The sequence below is a fragment of the Leucoraja erinacea genome, chromosome 3, assembly GCF_028641065.1.
Source record: "Leucoraja erinacea ecotype New England chromosome 3, Leri_hhj_1, whole genome shotgun sequence".
In the NCBI taxonomy this organism is placed as follows: Eukaryota; Metazoa; Chordata; class Chondrichthyes; order Rajiformes; family Rajidae; genus Leucoraja; species Leucoraja erinaceus.
Window position 1 is genome coordinate 74,480,911 of NC_073379.1, and position 20,809 is coordinate 74,501,719.

At 41.2% G+C, this 20,809-nt stretch overlaps 1 protein-coding gene across 1 annotated transcript in view; it reads right to left on the bottom strand.

Moving 5' to 3' along the window:
* Window positions 1-20,809, bottom strand: part of ntrk2a (neurotrophic tyrosine kinase, receptor, type 2a) — a 223,625-nt gene that overhangs the window by 28,510 nt on the left and 174,306 nt on the right. The window contains exon 15 of the mRNA XM_055632947.1: window positions 13,904-14,144. Within this exon, the coding sequence (XP_055488922.1) occupies window positions 13,904-14,144 (241 nt within the window). The remainder of the gene's footprint in view (window positions 1-13,903; window positions 14,145-20,809) is intronic.

The window sequence follows — 20,809 nt, forward strand, 5'->3', positions numbered from 1 at the left end:
TTCTTGCAATAGGAGGATGAGGTTTATCCTGAAAATAATCACGAAACTAAGCAGCAAAACTATAGGAAACAATCATGTAAATATATTCATATTCTATTAAGTGGTCAATTTACTTCTCTGCCTTTGGCCTTTTGGCCAACAATAGACAATGTACCAGTGCATTCTCCCCCTACTCCATCAGTCTGAAGACGGGTCCCAACCCTATGCGTCATCTGTTAATTTTCTCCTTTGCGTTTTGTTAAAGGACGTATATTTGAGCCACAATACCTCATCTTTCAACTAGATACAGTCTGTGACTCTGAATGCTCTTGAAGATGTTGGTGCAAACAACAGTCAATATAAAACAAAACACAAAGTGCTGGAGTAACTCAGTGGGTCAGGCAGCATTTGTGGAGGGAACGAATAAGTGAACGGGACCCTTCTTCGGGCCGGAACCCTTCTTCAGACTGATTCAATATATAGCTTAGGATGGCATTAGACAAGAGGAACTTCAAGAAATGAAAAGTTTTGATGTACCTTCTGAAAGGACCTAATCATAATTCACGTTCAAAAAACTGAGTAACATTCCCCCATTAATAATAGACTTGCTGCTTCCAGCTATATATTGGTAAACATCAAATTGCAAAGTGGTTACATGAAACTAGAAATGCCTTCCTTAAAACCATCCTAAAAGCATAAATACTTATTCAGGTAAAGAAATTAGATTTAGATGCATCTATGCACCATGCTAAACCCATGCATGTAAACCTGATTACTGATGCTGAACAACACACTACCCTGGTGTGGCACAGCATACTAGTTGAAAAGACAGAATTACTTTTCTCTGAATTCATTGATATATCCTCTGCTAGCTGCTGAGGTTTGCTGCCATGGAAACAAGGTCCCCAAATGCGTAAAGCCCGATATTAACATCTCCAGCATGTTCCACAAGTGAGTTTCAAAGAAAATGGTTAGCTTCTGTCTGACACTGCTGCTATTTTAAGATAAAACAGCCAATAACATAACAACAGGAATTGAATTTGTCTCTAATTAGGATTAATGATGTCACAAATATCACCACTTTGTTTGGCGAGGCAGGATTGAGACGTATGCATCATGTCCTGCTTGTTTGTCCACTGAACCGCTTCACTGCAGCACCAACATCACACTCGCCCCCATGAGAGCTCGTAGCTAAACAGAATTAGTTCAGGAAAAATGCTGGGAAGGAGAAGGGAACCATTAAAGTTACATCCTGAATTCATATTATTTTGCAGTAATTTATGAAATAATATGTTTTTTTAACATTTGTCCAAAATATTAATTCAGAATTAACCCTGTTCAATCATACAGTTGCATAGCTTTCCCACATGAGCTTCAAATCATTAACTAGTTTTGGTTGCAATAGCTGAAGATGGTAGTCAGCAATTACTGGCATTTGTGGATCAGGCCCCTAAGGAGATTGACCAGTTTGCTGGGAAGAGTGAACCACTCACATTTGTCATTCTCCTACCTGCAAACCTCACTCTTATTCGAGCATTTTATCTAGTAGTACCCATTATCTCTAAAGCAAGGTCAATGAAATGCTTGGAAGTGCAGGACCCTCCGTTTGTAAATCTAACTAAACTGGTTACACAGCTAGTTGGCCATTGTACTGGCTGAACCCACTGTCAAATATGTCAAACCGCTTGAAATGTTTGAATAACTTGGACCTTCACAAACAAAAAAAAATTCAAAAATGATTATAAACTAAAAAGAGTATGACTAAAAAAATATTTAACTTAACTTAATTAGTTCAAATTGTAAACTGCCTGACACTTGTCTCCCTGCCCTGCTTTTGTCCACACTGCCACAGGTGGATAATTACTGGGAAAGTCCACGAAGTTCATATATTTCCTTGAGGAGTTCAACACCAGACTGTAGTCAGAATGAAATGGGGCAATCGGCTGTGAGGAACACTGGGGATTCTGTATTCAAGCATATTTCTACTAAGTTCTGAACTTGACTGGAGTTATGGTAAAATATGAAAAGTTCCTGAAGAATTGATTTGAAATGGGTTTTGATCTGAAATGTCAACCATTCCTTTCCACCCACAGATGCTGCTCGACCTACTAAGTTCCTCCAGAAGGTGGTTGGTTGCTCCGGATTCGAACATATGTACCCTTTTGCCTCTCCTGCAGAACTGTTGATGTTCTTGCAGAAACCTTGGGCCATTATGATTTCATACAGCATACAATGGCTCAGCACAGGAACAAGCCCTTCGGCCCACAATGTCCTTGTCGAACATGGTGTCGAGTTAAAATGCACGTGATCCATATCCCTCCTGTGTGAATGTGATCTATAACCCTCCATTCCCTACATAACCAAGTGTCTATCAAAAATCCTCTAAAATGCCACGGTCAAATCAGCTCCCCCACCACCCCTGGCAGCACATACCAGGCACTCGCCGATCTCTGTAAAAAAAACTTGCTTCACATACCTCCTTTAAATTTTTCCCCTCACCTTAAAAATATGCAGATGAGGCAGCATCTATGGAGCGAAGGAATAGGTGATGTTTCAGGTCAAGACCCTTCCTCAGACGCATTTCCACCCAAGGAATAAGATTCTGACTATCTACCCTATCTATGCCTCTCATAGTTTTATATATTTTTTTATCAGATCTCTGTGAAAACAATCCAGGTATGTTCAATCTCTCCTCATAACTAATATGCTCTAATCCAGGCAGCATCCTGGTAAATATTTTCTGTATCCTTTCCAATGTTTCCACACCCTCATTACATCACTGGATTTGATATATCACTCTCAGTATCTTTATCATTAACACGGGTGACACTTAGAGAGGGGTTAGATAATAAACAATAGACAATAGACAATAGGTGCAGGAGTAGGCCATTTGGCCCTTCGAGCCAGCACCGCCGTTCAATGCGATCATGGCTGATCCCCAATCAGTGTTCCTGTCTTCTCCCCCATCCCCTGACTCCGCTATTTTTAAGAGCCCTACCTAGCTCTCTCTTGAAAGCATCCAGATAACTTGCCTCCACCGCCCTCTGAGGCAGAGAATTCCACAGAGGGTTAACTAGCATCCTATGACTGTTTTGGATAATAGTCTCCTGAGGCAAACATTCAGCACAATCTCATGGCCCAAGACATGAAAGACCTTCACACAGCACAATAGGTGATCAGGAAATCCACCTTCTTTGGTTGTAGATACAAGGAACTACGAATGCTTTTTAAGTCTGAAGAAGGGTCTCGACCCAAAACATCACCTATTCATGTTCTCCAGAAATACTGCCTGATCCGCTGAGTTACTCCGGCACTTTGTGTCTTCTACCTCATTTGGTTGTCCAAGAGAATGAAGATTGGAATTTGGAATCTTGGGCAAAAAAAACAGATTCCTGGAGGAACTCACTAGATCAGGCAACATCTGTGGAGGAAATGGATAGATGCATTTCTGGTGGGGATGGTCGTTCAGGCTAATGGAGTGAAGAGAGAAAGCTGAGTTGAAACTGAGTTTAGTTCATTATCACGTGTACGAAGGTATGGTGAAAAGCTTTTGTCGTGCTAACCAGTCAATGGAAAGACAATACATAATTACAATTGAGCCATCCACAATGTACAGATACATGATAATGGGAATAACGTGAATAACGTTTAATGCAAGATAAATTTCAGTAAAGTCCGATCAAAGATACTCTAAGGATCTCCAATGTGGTAGATAGTAGTGTAGGAGTACTCTCTGGGTGTTGGTAGGATGGTTCAGTTGCCTGTTAATGACTGGGAAGAAACTATCCCTGAATCTCCAGGTTTGCATTTTCACACTTCTATAACTTTTGCCCGATGGGAGAGGGGAGAAGTGGAGTGGCCGGGATGTTACTCATCCTTGATTATCCTGGTGGCCTTGCTGAGGCAATGTGCAGTGTAAATGGAGTAAATGGAATGGAGGTCGGTGTGTGCGATGGTCTGGGCTGCATCCACAATTCCCTGCAATTCTCTGCCTGGAAAGGAGAGGTTGGGGTTAGATAAAGCCTGGCAAGTGATAGGTGGATACATGTGAGGGGGAATCATTGGCAGATGGGTGGAGATGGTGACAAAGGATGCAGGTGAAAAGGAGACAAAAGGGTGTCGGATAAGGAAAGACGAGGACAAGTAAAGTTCCCGGAGGGAAGGAGATGGGTGGAAGGGTACAGGGAGGAGTGGAGAGAGGTGGGATAAATGGAAAATGGAGGAGTGGGAGATGAAAGGGATGTGAGATGAATGTACAAAGGTGACAAAAGGAACAGTGTAATGGGGCAGTAGATGGGGGAAATGTGTGAGCATAGGGGAGTGTGGGCCAGCAGGGTGGGCGAAGAGAAAGAAGAGGTAGGTGGGTATTACTTGAAATTGGAGAATTCAATGTTCATACCAATGGGTTGTAGGGTACCCGAGCGGAATGTGAGGTGCTGTGCTCAATAATTTAATAACAATCAATATATAAAACCCTGTAAATGTTGCTCAAGAAGATTTTTTGGAAAAGGCTGAGAGCTTGACAGCAATTGCAGAAGCTTTTGATAGGTGGGACCCTTGGTACAATGTCACACATCACCTGTAAATCCAGGAAGTGAAAACCTTCCCTCGACAGAAAGTTGAAGCTGTGGGCTGTGAGAACTCACAAACTAACACAGACGTTAGCTATTGCAGCCTGGAGTTGGCTGACACAGTGATTCTTATCATGCTGATCTCTTCTTACATAGCCAACATTAACAAATTCCCCAGCTCTTCTGCAAAGATCATCAGTGTCTGATAAAAGCATGCTTATACTGCATCAGTCATTTGCTTTTCCTTTTTAAACCATGTGTGCATCTTCTTATCATCTGCTGTAGTACAATCAAAGCTTGAATATTATTCCGGTGGTCATTGTATGAATGGCTTGTACAGATCCATTTTCACCACCTAAAATCTGTGCTCAAGGCCTCCGGTGAAGCATTACAAGTCTACGTGCTTTTCTTATCCCTGGACTATTCCAATAAACTGCTGACTGCTCGCCTGCATTTCAACCTACACAAATTTCACCTCACACAAAGCTCCACTGGCCACATGCTTGCTTGCAACAACAACCACCCTGTGTTTGCTGATCGACTATGGCTTTCACTTTGGGAATATTTTAATTTCAAAATTTTCACTTTTCAAATCACTCCACCTCATCCTTCAAAATCTCTGCCAGTGTCCGCTGGTCCAACAGCCCTCTTTAGTCAGATGGTGGTGAATCTGTGGAACTCTTTGCCACAGAAGGCTGCGGAGGCCAAATCAGTAGATATTATTAAGGCAGAGATAGATAGATTCTTGATTAGTGCGGGTGTCAGGAGTTATGGGGAGAAGGCAGGAGAATGGGGTTAGGAGGGAGAGATAGATCAGCCATGATTGAATGACGGAGTAGACTTGATGGGCCGAATGGCCTGATGCTACTCTTATTGCTTATGATCTTATGAGACCTCTGCCTTTGTTCACTTCAGTCTGCCTCCGGAATTCACATCCTATACCTTTTTTGTTTCTCTACCTCTTCTCCTTTAAGGCACTCCTTAAAATTATTCATGGTTATATGATAAATTTTATAAATCTTCCTGTAAACCTTCAGCCTTTTAAATTGCACGAAGATGTTAAATAAATGACAGTAGTTGTTCTTGAGTACATTAGCCCCTCATATTGTTGTTGCACTGTGTGCAGTATATTCTCAGCCATCCATCATCCATTGGATGGGGGGAGCTGATATCAAGAACATGCCATTTATGAAAACTGCTCCAAAAATAACACATTACTGTACATCACATTCACAGCATATGAACAAAATTCCACGTGAACCTGGTGCACCAAATTCAAATTCATATATTTGAAGAAAAATTAAATTGCTTTATTTTCTTGGGAGTTTTTTTCAATTGGATGATAATTTAAGATGCCTAAATACCAGATAAGCAAGAGATATCTGTGCAATTCATCTTCACCAGTTGGTTAACATTAGCCCTGTGTCTTCTGTGTTGTACACTGTTTAATTCAATAATTTAGTTCTCATTTTCCATATATCTATTTCCATTTCGTAGCTGAAGTTATACCGGATTGTATCAGATCTCTCGAGGCAGATCATCTCATTTCTGACTCCTTGTGTATTAGTTTTGGTATTGGTTTTTACTGCCGCGTGCACCGAGATACAGTGAGAAACTTTGTTTTGCATGCTAATCAGTCAAATCGCACTATACATGAGTACAATCAAAACTCCTCCACCTTACTTTATTGCTATTCCAAACTTTTGTTTAATTCTCTCTCAAAATATTTTTTGCAAACTAAACCATGCAGATGCAAGTAAGAATTTAATTGTTCCGTTTCAGTAGATAAGACAATAAAACACTCTTTACTCTTGGTTGTCTATTGGCTCAACCCCATTTATGAGTGCATATATTGTTAACTGAGGTACAAATCACAGTGAACTTAGGGTTGTATTTGTATTATCTCCAGAATCTATTTTGTATTTTTCTGATAAAACAAAATTCAAGGATTTTGGGAACTTGGCTTTCTGGATAAAGATCTTAGGAATTTGATGCAAAAATCAAGATAACAATCTTACATTGGAGGAAAAAAATCAAGTACTATATGAAAAACATCTGCAATTCTGTAATTGTCCTGGAATGAAACTGCTGTCTGAACAAATGAATTACAGATCTTCTGAAGACTGTTAATTAGAGGCTCAGCTGATTTCTGAAGGCATGGATGAGGGGGATGTATTTTAATGGACAACATACAGTAACATCAGCATTTCATAAACACATGGAAGCTCTTGTGCAATAATAACATTTACTATTAATTTAAGTAGCGAATTTAATCACAAGCTTGACAAATCATTTCCTCCTTTCTCCCTCTTCATTATTACAGCATGTACAATAGTTCCACATTTGACAACTACAATGGCAATGATTTGTGAGGGCAGCCTCACATTTGCCCATCTTCCCTTGTTTCAGCGAATACCCAAACTACACACATTATTGTTTATGCAACTGTTGTTAGTCTATAACTGCGATGACTTTCTCCAACCATAGAGACCACATTGCACTTAAAAGCCTGTGTCACCAGAGCTCACCACCCAACCTCTGCTAAATGCTGTTTAGTTCCAATCTTTTAAAATGCATGACATGTACAATGTTTACAATTACCTGATCAGATGGTGAATGATTTACCATTTTATGAAACAATACCTATGTGGATAAATAGGTGCAGAGTGAGGATTAGGAATTATTTCCTTTCCAACTACTGCAATACTGTTAGGAAAAGCAGTCATGCTTTTTATGTGGGAAGGAACTGCAGATGCTGGTTTAAACTGTAGACAGACACAAAAAGCTGGAGTAACTCAGCAGGACAGGCAGCATCTCTGGAGAGAACGAATGGGTGATGTTTCGGGTCTGAAGAAGGATCTTGACTGCCTGTCCTGCTGAATTACTTTTTCTTTCTTTTTATGCTTTTTATTTCTAACCCAATCCTGCAGATGTCACTGATGATTAGAAAACTCATAGGTTTTGCCAACAATATGTCATACATCAACATGATAAAGTACTGTTCTTCAAAGGATTTTCATTTATGTTAATATCTTCTGGGCGAACTTCAACTGAAACAGCAAGTTAGGTATCAGCAGTAAAATCCATGGTTTGCTAATCCCATCATAAATGCCATTTGACCCGTGGATTTGGGGCTACTTCAAAGAAACTTCAATAATGTTATTATCCATTCAAGGGATGAGGCGTTGCCAATATGACCAAGCCAATATTTAATTGTCCATCGGTAATTGCCCCTGTTGTGGTGAGTTGCTTTCCTGAACCGCTGCAGTCATTGAGGTGTGAGTGTGCTTTGAGGGAAAGAGTTCCAGGTTTTTCACCCGATGACGATGAAGGAACAACAATATATTTAGAAGTCATTATATTTGCATGGCTTGGAGGGCAACATTCAGGTGGTGGTTTAGTTTAGTTTAGAGATGCAGCATGGAAACAGGTCCTTATGCCCATCGAGTCCACGCCGAACAGTGATCGCCCTACACTAGTTCTACCCTACTAGGGACAATTTTCAGAAGAATTTAGCAGCAATCACCTGCACACTAGCACTATCCTACACACTAAGGGATTTTTTTTATAATGAAAGCAAATTAACCTACAAACTTCCACATCTTTGGAATGTGGGAGCACCCAGAGGAAACCCATGTACTCACAAGGAAAACGTACAAACTATGTACAGACAGCATCCATAGCCAGGATCAAACTAGTCTCTGGCACTATAAGCCAGCAACTCTACTGCTACATGGTGCTCCCCTGTTCTTGCTGCCTTTGTCCTTCTTGCTGGTAGAGGTTATAGGTTTAGCAAAAGTTGCCGAAGGATTCGTAATGAGTTGCTGCAATACAACTGTAGATGTTACAAACTGATGCCGCTGTGTATCAGTAGTAATGGCTGCAGATGAAATGCCTGTCAAGCAGGCTGGTATGTCCTGTATGCTGCCACTCATCACCCATGTTACAAAGTTGGAATGTGACTAGGAATTCTGACCTTTAGAGAATAGAGTCATAGAGCATGGAAACAAGCCTTTTGGCTCATCTCAATCAGGCTGACCAAGATGCCCCATCTAAGCTAAGCAATTTTCCCACGTTTGGCCAATATACCTCCAAATCATTCCTATCCATGTATCCTTCCAAGCATCTTTTAAATGCTGCTATAGTACTTACCTCAACTAGCTCCTCTGGCAGCTCATTCCCATATACCCACTACATTCTGAGTGAAAAAGTTAAGGGGCTGTCCCACTGCGGCGACCTAATTGGCAAGTTTAGAAGAGTTTAGGAGCGTTTGAAAAAGTATCAAGTTGAAGACATCCTTTGACTATGTAGAAGACGTCCTTCGACCTCCTTCGACTATGTTGAAGACTAGATTCGACTAGCTTTGGGAAAATTGGACACTGAATAGCGGAGAGTGAAGATGACCTCCTTCGATCTCCCTTCGACTATGTTGAAGACCAACTACGACTACCTTCGATTACCTTTGACTATCCTCGATTACCTATGAATAACATGCCAACCTACTACGACCTACTTCGACTAACCCTACGAGTAAAAAAAAATGTTTATTTCCATGGCAACCTTTTTTTACTCGCGGGCATTATTCAGCGTGTTGAAAAATACGCCGCAACCTAGCTGAGGCCTCGAGTATGTGGGGACTACTCATGAGCATGAAGGTAAGTTACAAGGACCTCCTAGGACCTCGTGTCAACCATGCTGCGACTATGAGCCGAGGGCAAACTCTTCTAAACTTGCCAATTAGGTCGCCGCAGTGGGACAGCCCATTTACTCTTCTGGTTCCTATTAAATCTTTCCTTTCTCACCTTACATCAATGTTATTGATTTCCCTACCCTGAGTAAAAGATTCTCATGCAGATTTTCAAATCCCCTCATGAACTTGAAACTAAAACCTAGCATTTAAAAATCAAAACCTAATGAGTCCCACCAGATGGCCGGGAACCATCCTAACCCATCTTTACAGCGAATGAACAATAATCAAGCAATAGACAGAAGAGTGTTTAATCAAGTTTTTCTGGTCTTAGCATGCTGAGACATTCAAGACCACAAGACTTGTGCTGTCAGGATATAAACTCCATAGCAATTAATAGACAGACAGGCGCCGTAAACCTTCAATTTGGGGTGAATTGGCTTGTTTATAAAAGTATGGTTCTGTTCGCAATACTTTTTTTGTGAGCAAAAGGAAATTAGAAATTACTAGACCAAGTGGGACCTGTTGAGTCCCATCCCCCAATGCGGGGCCGGGGGGGTGTTTTGACCCAGCACAATATTCCACCACTCACCCATAGGTCCCAATAGAGGGGGAGGGGGGTAGAGAGGGAGGGGGGTAGAGAAGGAGAGGTGGCAGAGTGGGAGGGATGTAGAGAGGGAGGGGGTAGGGGGAGAGGGGGGATGGAGGGGGGAGAGAGGAGGGGGGTAGAGAGGAGGGGGTAGAGAGGAGGGGGTAGAGAGGACGGGGGGGGTAGAGAGGAGTGGAGGGGGTAGAGAAGGAAGGGGGGGGTTAGGGGGAGAGAGAGAGAGGGGTGGTAGAGAGGGAGGGGGTGGAGAGGAGGGGGGGAGAGATGGAGAGGTGGCAGAGTGGGAGGGGTAGAGGGGGGGAGGGGGAAGAGAGGGAGGGGTAGAGAGGAGGGGGGAGGGGCATAGAGGGGGGGTAGGGGGGGGGGGGGTAGAGGGGGAGAGGGGAGAGAGGCAGTGGAGGGGAGTAGAGAAGGAAGGTAGAGGAGAGGGGGAGGGGAGGTAGAGAGGGAGGGGGCAGAGAGGGAGGGGGTAGAGATCCTAACCCATCTCCCTCCTCCTCATTTCCCTTATCCTCCTCCCCTCACTCCCATTCCCTGCCCCAGGACCTACCCAGGTCGTAGAGCAGTGTCAGGGCCTGGAACTGGGCCTGGTTCTCAAACTGGACCCAGCCCTGGTTGTAGACCCAGGCTCGGTTTTGGTTCCAGCGGCAGCCTCCAGCCATCAGTTCGGCCGTCGCCTGGGCTACAGTGCAGGTTCCTACTTCAACGTCCCTGACCCTGGACCCAGGCTCATCCTTGGTTCCACCGGCGACTTCTTTCTCAGCCCCAGTCACGGCCCAATTGCAAGCCCTGGGCTCGGCCCTCACTTCGGCTCCAGGCTCGGCTCCAGCCCAGGCAGTCGCCATGCTTGGTCCATGGTAGCAGCCTCCCCACCAGGCACTGGGTGGCCGCAGGGCACCGGGCGGGCGGCAGCCGCCACCATTACTCATTCACCGCGAGCACTGGAATGCCCCTCCCTCCCGGAGTGTATCGTCCTGCCTTGTGAGTGCATTGTGGCCTCACTCGGTTTTTTTCCAGAAATGGGTGAGTTTTCGGGTTGTTTTTAAAGCTTTAAATGGTTAAAAAGTTTGGAAATATAGGCGGGGAATGTGACGGGAAGATGTTTATCGCCTCAACGGGAAAAATGTGAGTAGAATGTGTGAAAATGGGAAGGCTGTGGCCTAGCGTTTGGAAGAAAATAGGAAAATTAACCAGATTGACACACAAACACAGCCACAAACAAGACAAAGAGTTTTAGTATTATATAGATGGTAAAGGTATGGAGGGGAGTAGGGATTAACGGGTCCCTTTCAGAATGGCAGGCAGTGCCTAGTGGGGTACCGCAAGGCTCGGTGCTGGGACCGCAGCTATTTACAATATACGTCAATGATTTGGATGAAGGGATTCAAAGTAACATTAGCAAATTTGCAGATAACACAAAGCTGGGTGGCAGTGTGAACTGTGGGGAGGATGCTATGAGAATGCAGGGTGACTTGGACAGGTTGGGGGAGTGGGCAGATGCACGGCATATGAAGTTTAAAGCGGATAAATGTTATCCACTTTGGTAGCAAAAACAGGAAGGCAGATTACTATATAAATGGCTTCAAGTTGGGAAAAGGGGAAATACAATGGGATCTGGGAGTCCTTGTACATCAGTCTATGAAAGTAAGCATGCAGGTACAGAGCAGGCAGTGAAGAAAGCGAATGGCATGTTGGCCTTTATAACAAGAGGAATTGAATATAGGAGCAAAGATGTCCTTCTGCAGGTGTACAGAGCCCTAGTGAGACCACACCTGGAGTATTGTGTGCAGTTTTGGTCCCCTAATTTGAGGAAGGACATTCTTGCTATTGAGGGAGTGCAGCGTAGGTTTACAAGGTTAATTCCCGGGATAGCGGGACTGTCATATGCTGAGAGAATGGAACAGCTGGGCTTGTACACTCTGGACTTTAGAAGGATGAGAGGGTATCTCATTGAAACATATAAGATTGTTAAGGGCTTGGACACGCTAAAGGCAGGAAACATGTTCCCGATGTTGGGGGAGTCCAGAACCAGGGGCCACAGTTTAAGATTAAGGAGTAATCCATTTAGAACGGAGATGAGGAAACACTTTTTCTCACAGAGAGTGGTGAGTCTGTGGAATTCTCTGCCTCAGAGGGCGGAGGAGGCAGGTCCTCTGGATGCTTTCAAGAGAGAGCTAGATAGGGCTCTTAAAAATAGCAGAGTCAGGGGGAGAAGGCAGGAACGGGGTCCTGATAGCGGATGATCAGCCAGGATCACATTGAATGGCGGTGCTGGTTCGAAGGGTCAAATGGCCTACTCCTGCACCTATTGTCTATTGTCTATTGGGAGGGTATAGGATGCTTCACCTCTGGGAAAAAAACCCTTCAGGTTTATGTCAGTTACAACTGCCATCAAATAATTAACACAACTTTTTCAATGTGCTGGTCTCGAGGAGAAGCAGCATGATTTATAGCAAAGCAAGCGTAGGTACTTGTTATCATAACTGTACATCAAAGTTTCCACAAATTAGTCAATCTTGCTTATTGACAAATATTATTTTACATATTTTAAATAATAATGTTCAATTTTCATCTGACCCATTTCTTCCCTGCCCTCACCAGTTTTACCCCTGGCTGTATTTAATCACCTCCTCTGACATCCCACTTCTCTTCAACTAAGGACTTGGCTTTATCCCCATCACAAGGCATTTCAAGCCTGCCATGATACTGAGTCTTCTCTTTTTATTTCTGATTTCTAGCATCTTCACATATTGCATTTTGATTTCAATAGATCTAGCTAGATGCAAGGATATTGACGATTGTGTTACCATTAAGTGTTTATGCCTAAATAATAATCTTGTTGCCTTCTATTCTGTTAATGCATATATCTGGAAAATTCAAAAATTTTCAATTTTGGTTTAATTATCGCTTTATGCATTGATTAAAATGAATAATGTTGAATTCAGTTTTGATGAAAGGTCGCCCACTTGAAATGTTAACAGTTTTTCTTTCTGCGTGGACACGGCCTGAATATTTCCAGTGCTTTTATTTTATTTCAGATTTCCAGCATGAGTAGTATTTTATATTTGTAATGCTAGTTCACAAAAACAGAAATATATAAAGAGGCCCAGAATCAGGAATCCATTAGTCAATAATAGCTGATTTTTTTTAGGTAAAGGGACAGAATAGTGATATTTTTTATTCGCTGTTGGAAGATTTCATCTCTTTTTTCCACCAATCTAGAAAAAAATATGAACTGAATGCAGCAACCACTCTAATTATAAAACATCCCAGATAAACGTATCAGGGTTCAGCTTGAGTATTTTCAGTGCTTTATATTGGAAAATACTCCAGATGGGTTGTGTGACTGGATAGTAGTTATATATTTTTGTTTTTAACAGTGTTTTGTGACAGCTATAAACTGTGATCTAGAGAAAAACATTTGTATTTCCATCCAAAAATCACAATCAGTTAGGCATCAGGTACACAGCTCTGTCAGTCACTGCGTCAAAGGATCACAAAGGATTGAAACTCCTGGCAAAACCTTTCATTTATATTGGGTTGGGAGTGGTGAAGTCACACAACCTATCACAATGGACAACTTTAACGTACACAACAAGCTCCAGCATGGTAGGAACTTCAACATTATAGGTTAAAGCAAATACGCCGCTATTAAAATATTAAATAAATCTGAGAAAATCAGAATCCAGCCATATGTTAACTCGGCATTCTTGCATGGCACCACATCACTGAATATGTTTGTTTAAATAAATCTTTTGTCAATAAATTTATGTGGAGAGAATGCGAGATTTCCATAAATCTTTTGTGAATTATAGCTTCCCTAAGGAAATACTTGCACCATGAATGGCCTGGGACTAGATTTAAATTATGTATCCATGTTCTGTACTTCATTCTGCAGTTCTTAGCATGTTACATACATTGTTTTTACTACAGGAAGAATGATGCGACGGTAGTGATTCACTGTACTGGAGTATTTTCTGTTAAACAATTCATTTATAATGCGAATATAGTTCAACAGATTAATTAAAATATTATAACCAAATAACCATTCACACTTACCCTATAGTAGTCTGTGCTGTACACATCCCTTGACATACCAAAATCTCCAATCTTCACCAGTAAATTTTCTCCCACCAGGCAATTCCTAGTCGCCAGGTCACGGTGAACAAAGTGCTGCGATGCGAGGTATACCATCCCTGCAGCTATCTGCATGGCAATATGTAGCATCTGTGACTGAGTCAACTCTGCCATTCTGTTGCACTGGCCATCACTAAGGAATATAGAATCAGGTCCATGAGACCTAGAGGTCCAACAAAGCTAAATTAGTATTTGCAAAGTAACATGAAGCATTGATGATGACCTTCAAACATAATCGTAAAGCTGCATTCTTTTGCATGGCTGTAAGCTTACTATTCCTTGTGTAAGTATCTTCTATGCAGGACTAGAATCAAATTTAAAGTATGGTTGAAATGCAGGTCATAGATCATTCTGACTTTGGCAATAATTGAATTTGTAATTGCAGTATAATTATTATAATTTCCCATTTGATCTAAACGATTGGAAATGGTGCGCTTGGACACACTGACACATGTCAGTGAAGATCTGTGTTTTGTGTACTCTTAAGTAACTCTGCAAGTTCACTTTGAAAATGAAAAGTGAAGTCACAAAAGGATACTATTTTGTATACAATACAGGCATGCCAAAATTAGAAAATCAATTTTTTAAAATATATATCGATTGATTATTTATAAAAAGTCATTAGTCGATTCGAAATTTCAATTGGACAATTAAACAAAGAAGATGTGCATGTACTTAGGAAATATCTGTTTTGCATCTCTATGTGCTTATTTTACTTAGCATTAATGACTTCAAGCCAATCTTTATATATCTTGAATGAGGAATAAGATCACAAATGGGATGTCTTTGACTTGTCAAGAATTTTTCTTCATATCTGCTTTGCTCAGGGGTAGATGACCAAATGTATTTGATTCTTACACTGCTCAATGAGCAAAGACACCACAAAGCAGAGCAAATCTCTGACAACCAACTTAAAGGATAAATGGAAAATCTGCAGCTATACGCACAACCCTCAGATTCAGGGACTGTTTCTTCTCAGCTGTTATCAGGCAATTGAACCATCCTATCAACAACTAGAGAGCAGTCCTGAACCACTATCTACCTCATCAGAATATCTGTCTTCAGGCTTTACTGGCTTAATTTTGCACCAAATGTTATTCCCCTTATAATGTATCTGTACACTGTGGATGGTTCAATTGTAATCATGTATTGTCTTTCCGCTGACTGGTTAGTATGCATCAAAAGCTTTTCACTGCACCTCAGTATATGTGACAATAAACTAAACTTAAACTCAAGCAACTAAGCAATGTTATAGTATTGAATGAGGCCCCATCTGTACTTCAATCATTCATTAAATTCCAGGACACCATTCATTGTAAGGCAGGGAAGTTCTCCTAATATCTTAGAAACATAGATACATAGACAGTAAGTGCAGGAGTGGGCCTTTCGAGCCAGCACCACCATTCAATGTGATCATGGCTGATCATCAACAATCAGAACCCCGTTCCTGCCTTCTCCCCATATCCCTTGATCTTGTCGAATATCTATCCTTTACCCTACATTACTTAAGTAGATTATTTGATGACATCTCATTATTGTTTGTAAGACCTAGCCGTGCACAAACTAGAGCTGTGTTTGCAACGTTGACTAATACCTAAAAGCAATTCACTGCACTGCAAACTGCTACATAAATACAATCATATGAGTAAAAAGTAGTGTAGACAAGAAACAACTTCACCTGTTAAATATTTATTCAATTAGCATTTCCCTCTGAAGGGAATCTACAGCTGCTCTGAGAGAGCCTTGAAAAGAAACTGTCAGGTGTACAGGCTATATAGCTGTCTAAAACGTCAGCCCCATCCACTTCCAAATGAAATGCATTCCAACTTAACTAAGGTGTACTGATCCCCGTAGACTGTGGCCAGCCAAGGTGGAGCTAAAGACTAACACCCAAAAGAATAAGGAACTATGGGAAAACATGAAATATTAAAACCATCTATTACGGGTTCCATTTCTGCGACTCAGTCATTCCCTTGACCAATCTGTGCATCTTACTTTTTCAATGGATAGACTCGGCTTGTACTCGCTAGAATTTAGAAGATTGTGGGGGGAATCTTATAGAAACTTACAAAATTCTTAGGTAGTTGGACAGGCTAGATGCAGGAAGATTGCTTCCGATGTTGTGGAAGTCCAGAACAAGGGGTCACAGTTTAAGGATAAGAGGGGTGTCTTTTAGCATTTTTAGCTCTATGAGCATTTTTTTTTCACACAGAGAGTGCTGAGTCTGTGGAATTCTCTGCCACAGAAAGAAGTTGAGGCCAGTTCATTGGCTATATTTAAGAGGGAGTTAGATGTGGCCCTTGTGGCTAAAGGAATCAGGGGGTATGGAGAGAAGGCAGGTACAGGATACTGAGTTGGAAGATCAGCCATGATCCTATTGAATGGCAGTGCAGGCTCGAAGGGCCGAATGGCCTCCTCCTGCACCTATTTTCTGTGTTTCTATGATTCTAATGTTAATGCAAGCTATTCTTGATCTTCTGTACATGATCATTCCCTGGGGACCCATTCTTTCATCTCATGGCCACTTACATTTTTCTGGCAACATTTTTGTTGTCCATGGCCCGGTGACTGACAGCTCTCCAAAATATCTGTGCTCCTCCATTGTGCGCTCATTATCTTTCCACTGGAAGTGCCCGTGCCTTCAGCTGCTATGGTTCTACTCTATGTCCTGAGCAATCAGTCCTGCTACTGATGTGTTCCCACCCCTGGTGTTTGTCAGGGACGAGTGAAATGGCTATTGCAAAGAAAGTTGCTTCCATGATATTCATTCTCCCATTCAAGTTCCTCCACCAGCATGTTCCTAAGATATCTTTTGTGACATTGAGGTGCTAAAATTTATCAGTCTCAGATTTACAACTATCAATTGTTTTCAGTTGAACTGAGTTTTTTTTTATTCTGATACCTGGCATGAACAAACATTTCCAGCCTTCTCTCATTATGACTTCACTCCCCACCAACAGCCCAACCCTTATCCTCATCCCCACAACCAACACACTACCCCCAACAAAAATAAACCCATGCCAAAAACCTCAAATAAGTCTCTCCTATCCACACTCTTAATCTAAAGGTTGGAGTCCTCATGAATCTGTGCCACACTTATTTGACAGTCAACTCCTTTACCCATGCTTGACTCAAAACAGATGAGGTCAGGAGCAGACTGGTTCTGTGGAAACTAGTGGCTCACATTATCAAGAAACATATGTTTTAATATTTCTGAGCAACATCTGTTATAAATGGCATCCTACTCACATCCTGCAGTTTCCTACGGATTAGAGACATTATTGAAAGTTCAAAGGAAGCAAATTTTATTCAAGGTTTGAATCAAGTCTAATAAAAATAATCCTCCCATTTTATGTTTTAGCAGCAGGGCATGGGCAGGAGTTTCCTTAAAATATAGATGGCATTGATATAAAAGGGAAAGAAAATTAAATAGAACAAGGTCGTTCAACCCATTGTGTGCCAATGCCAGTCCAAAAAGAGTAGGTTAATTAGTGTCATTTCCCCACTCTTGGTTTATGGCCCAGAGCCCGTGGCTTTTCATCTGGTTGTCCAGATCCTTTGTAAATGTGATGAAGATTTCTGCCCCCACATTGCTTTTAGGCAGTGAATTTCAAATCTTCCCAACTTGTTGTATGTGATTCATTTTTACCAACTCTCCACCATTCCTTCTGACAAGATTACATCTCTATAACAACAAATAAAAACAACAGAAAATGCTGGAATCATTATGCAGTCGTGCAGCATCATTGTAAAGAGAAACAGTAAACCTTTATTCTGATTCTCTTCTCATAGATGCTGCCTGACCTGCTGAATGTTTCCACCATATTCTGTTTTTATTTCGGTTTTCTGTATTTTTGAGTTTTACCTTAAAATTCTATGTCATTTTGTTACTGTCAGTCCCTTTAATGGGAAATAAATGATTTATGTTTACCTGTCTAGGCTTATTATATTTTTTTACACAAGCTAAATCTCCACTGAGGTATTTTTGTTCCAGAGGAAACAACCCCACCTTAACCTCATCGCAATGGTTTCACCTCTCATCTATAATTCACCCGTCCTGGGGGCATCATCATAAATTACCTCTGCATTTCTTTACATTTACATAATAACACTCATGTTGTCAAGCTACCCAAAGCAAAGCACTTTTGATTTGTACTTTTGAAGTTTGTGGAGCTGCACTGTGTTAAAGAAACATTATTTCAAGACACTTCTTGGTTTGGGTTGTATCATCAATTCACTACACTAAAAAAAAAGATTAATCCTTTTGTGAAGTAGAGGAACAGGAAATGCTTAACCAAATTTGCACCACACACAAGCTTGACTAACGGCCTAACCTGACACCAGCCAAGATCTTGCAGATCTCTGGAATCCAATTGGAATTTTACATTCAATTGTTGAATACTACATAATAATGCACTATTTTGATTAGAACCTTTTACTTGAAAGCACCACCTTCAATGGTGGATGTATACATTGTTTATGAAAATATTTTATGTTTATTAGTTTGCATTAAAATTAATTTTCCATTTGTAGACTCACAACGAATTCCAATATTTTTCATATTAAGAGCAAATGGCTGCTTTGTTTTATAAGAGAGTATAAGGCATTGTTTCTGGAAAACCTCCAACAGATTAAAAGTAATATGGCATGTGCTATTGTACATTTCATTGATAATTACTTTAATTAATATAATTAATATGGGTTATAATTTTGGCAGTTTTACGGGTGTAAAGCAGGTGTGATGTATCAAATATAGACAACCAATAACCTAAACATTAAAGATGTCAAGCCTTATACTGAGTCAAACTATTTTTCCCTGGAAGTCCCCTCAAATGTCCCCTATTTCTGGGTTTAGGCATCCTTGCCAAAATTAAATAGAAAAACAAAGGAGGCTCAATGGGAATTCTTTAGCCACTGTCAAAACGCTTTGTTTTTTGTTCAAGAGAATTAAGAAAATATATTTCTTGTGAATACAGAAGGGTTAAGAGTGCTCCCCTTATACCTCAGTCCTTGTGAACACTCTCTCTCCGGTGTTAACTCTTCGTACATTCTCGGACTACCTTTGGACCACTTCCAACAATTGTTTGAGAAAATATTCGAGTTAAGAAATGGTCAGATCAGCCCTTTCATTAAGTACAAATTTTGACAATCAAACTTTTAACACAGATATTTACACCAACAGCGATTGTTATCAGGGTAATGACTGGCATCGTAGAAACCAAGGGAATGAAGTTCCTTGTCGAATAATGATTCAAGTATAGGCAGTAATGAATTAGCAGCCTGTCTTACTACTCGTCGATATAAATCACAATTGAGTATTATGCCAAACAGGGCATCAATTCACCAATGTCTCTTCTGTGCTATAACTAAAGACCGATTTCATCCTTTGTGTTTTATGTTGATCATCAGAAAAGGCTAGAATTTAATAGTGAATTTTGGTATAATGAGCATGGGATGGAGCATGGGAAGGAAAATCGTGGGGAGAACAACTGATGAGGAGAGCAAATATAGACCTAACTGGCCGAACGGAGTCTTTCTATGTTGTAAGAAAATATGAGAAATATCTGAAATTGACTCCCTTGTAAATATTACCTTATCTTGGCTGAAATGACACATTGGAATGTTATTGCCCCCCAAACCTTTTTATTCATGCCATTATTTAAAAATAAGTCACTGCCCAAGACAAAAAACAGGCAAATTATTTTCTCTCAGAAGATCGTGAATCTTTGGAATTCTCTTTTAATGTTAGTGGAAGCAGAAGCTGGTGTTTTGAGGTTGATAGGTTCTTGATAATCAAAGGGGTTAAATGTTACGGTAGATTGGTGGGATTCCAGACTAGATCTTATAATTAGATCTTAAAATTTTATCTCCAAACGAAACTAAACATTATCTTATTATCAGCAGACAGGCTTGAGAGTACATTGCTTCACCTAATAGGAGTATTATTTCTGCAGTAAATTAATAGACAATAGACAATAGACAATAGGTGCAGGAATAAGCCATTCGGCCTTTCGAGCCAGCACCACCATTCAATGTGAACATGGCTGATCAGCTCCAATCAGTACCCCGTTCCTGCCTTCTGCGCATATCCCCTGACTCTGCTATCTTTTAGAGCCCTCTTTTAGAGCTATCTTTTAGAGCCTATCAAGCTCTCTCTTGAAAGTATGCAGAGAACCGGCCTCCACCACCCTCTGAGGCCGAGAATTCCACACTCACAAATCTCTGTGTGAAACTCAGTGGATAAGAGCATCTATGCAAGCATTTTGGGTCAAAAACCTTCTTCAGACTGATGTGAGGGGCAGAAGAAGAAAGGAAGAGGTGGAGCCAGTGGGCTGATGAGAGCCGAGAATGCACACTCACAAATCTGTGTGTGAAACTCAGCGGATAAGGCAGCATAAGGTACCCTCTTCCTTTCTTCTTCCCCCCCACCCTCACATCAGTCTGAAGAAGGGTTTCGACCCGAAACATTGCCTATTTCCTTTGCTCCAGCATTTTTGTCTACCTTCAATTTTCCAGCATCTGCAGTTCCTTCGTAAACAACTCTCTGTGTGAAAAAGTGTTTCCTCATCTCCATTCTAAATGCCGTACCACTTATTCTTAAACTGTGGCTCCTGGTTCTGGACTCCCCCAACATCGGGAACATTTCCTGCCTCTAGCGTGTCCAAACCCTTAATAATCTGATATGTTTCAATAAGATACCCTCTCATCCTTCTGAATTCCAGAGTATACAAGCCCAGCCACTCCATTCTCTCAGCATATGACTGTGTCGCCCTCCCGGGAATTAACTTTGTGAACCTACGCTGCACTCCCTCAATAACACGAATGTCC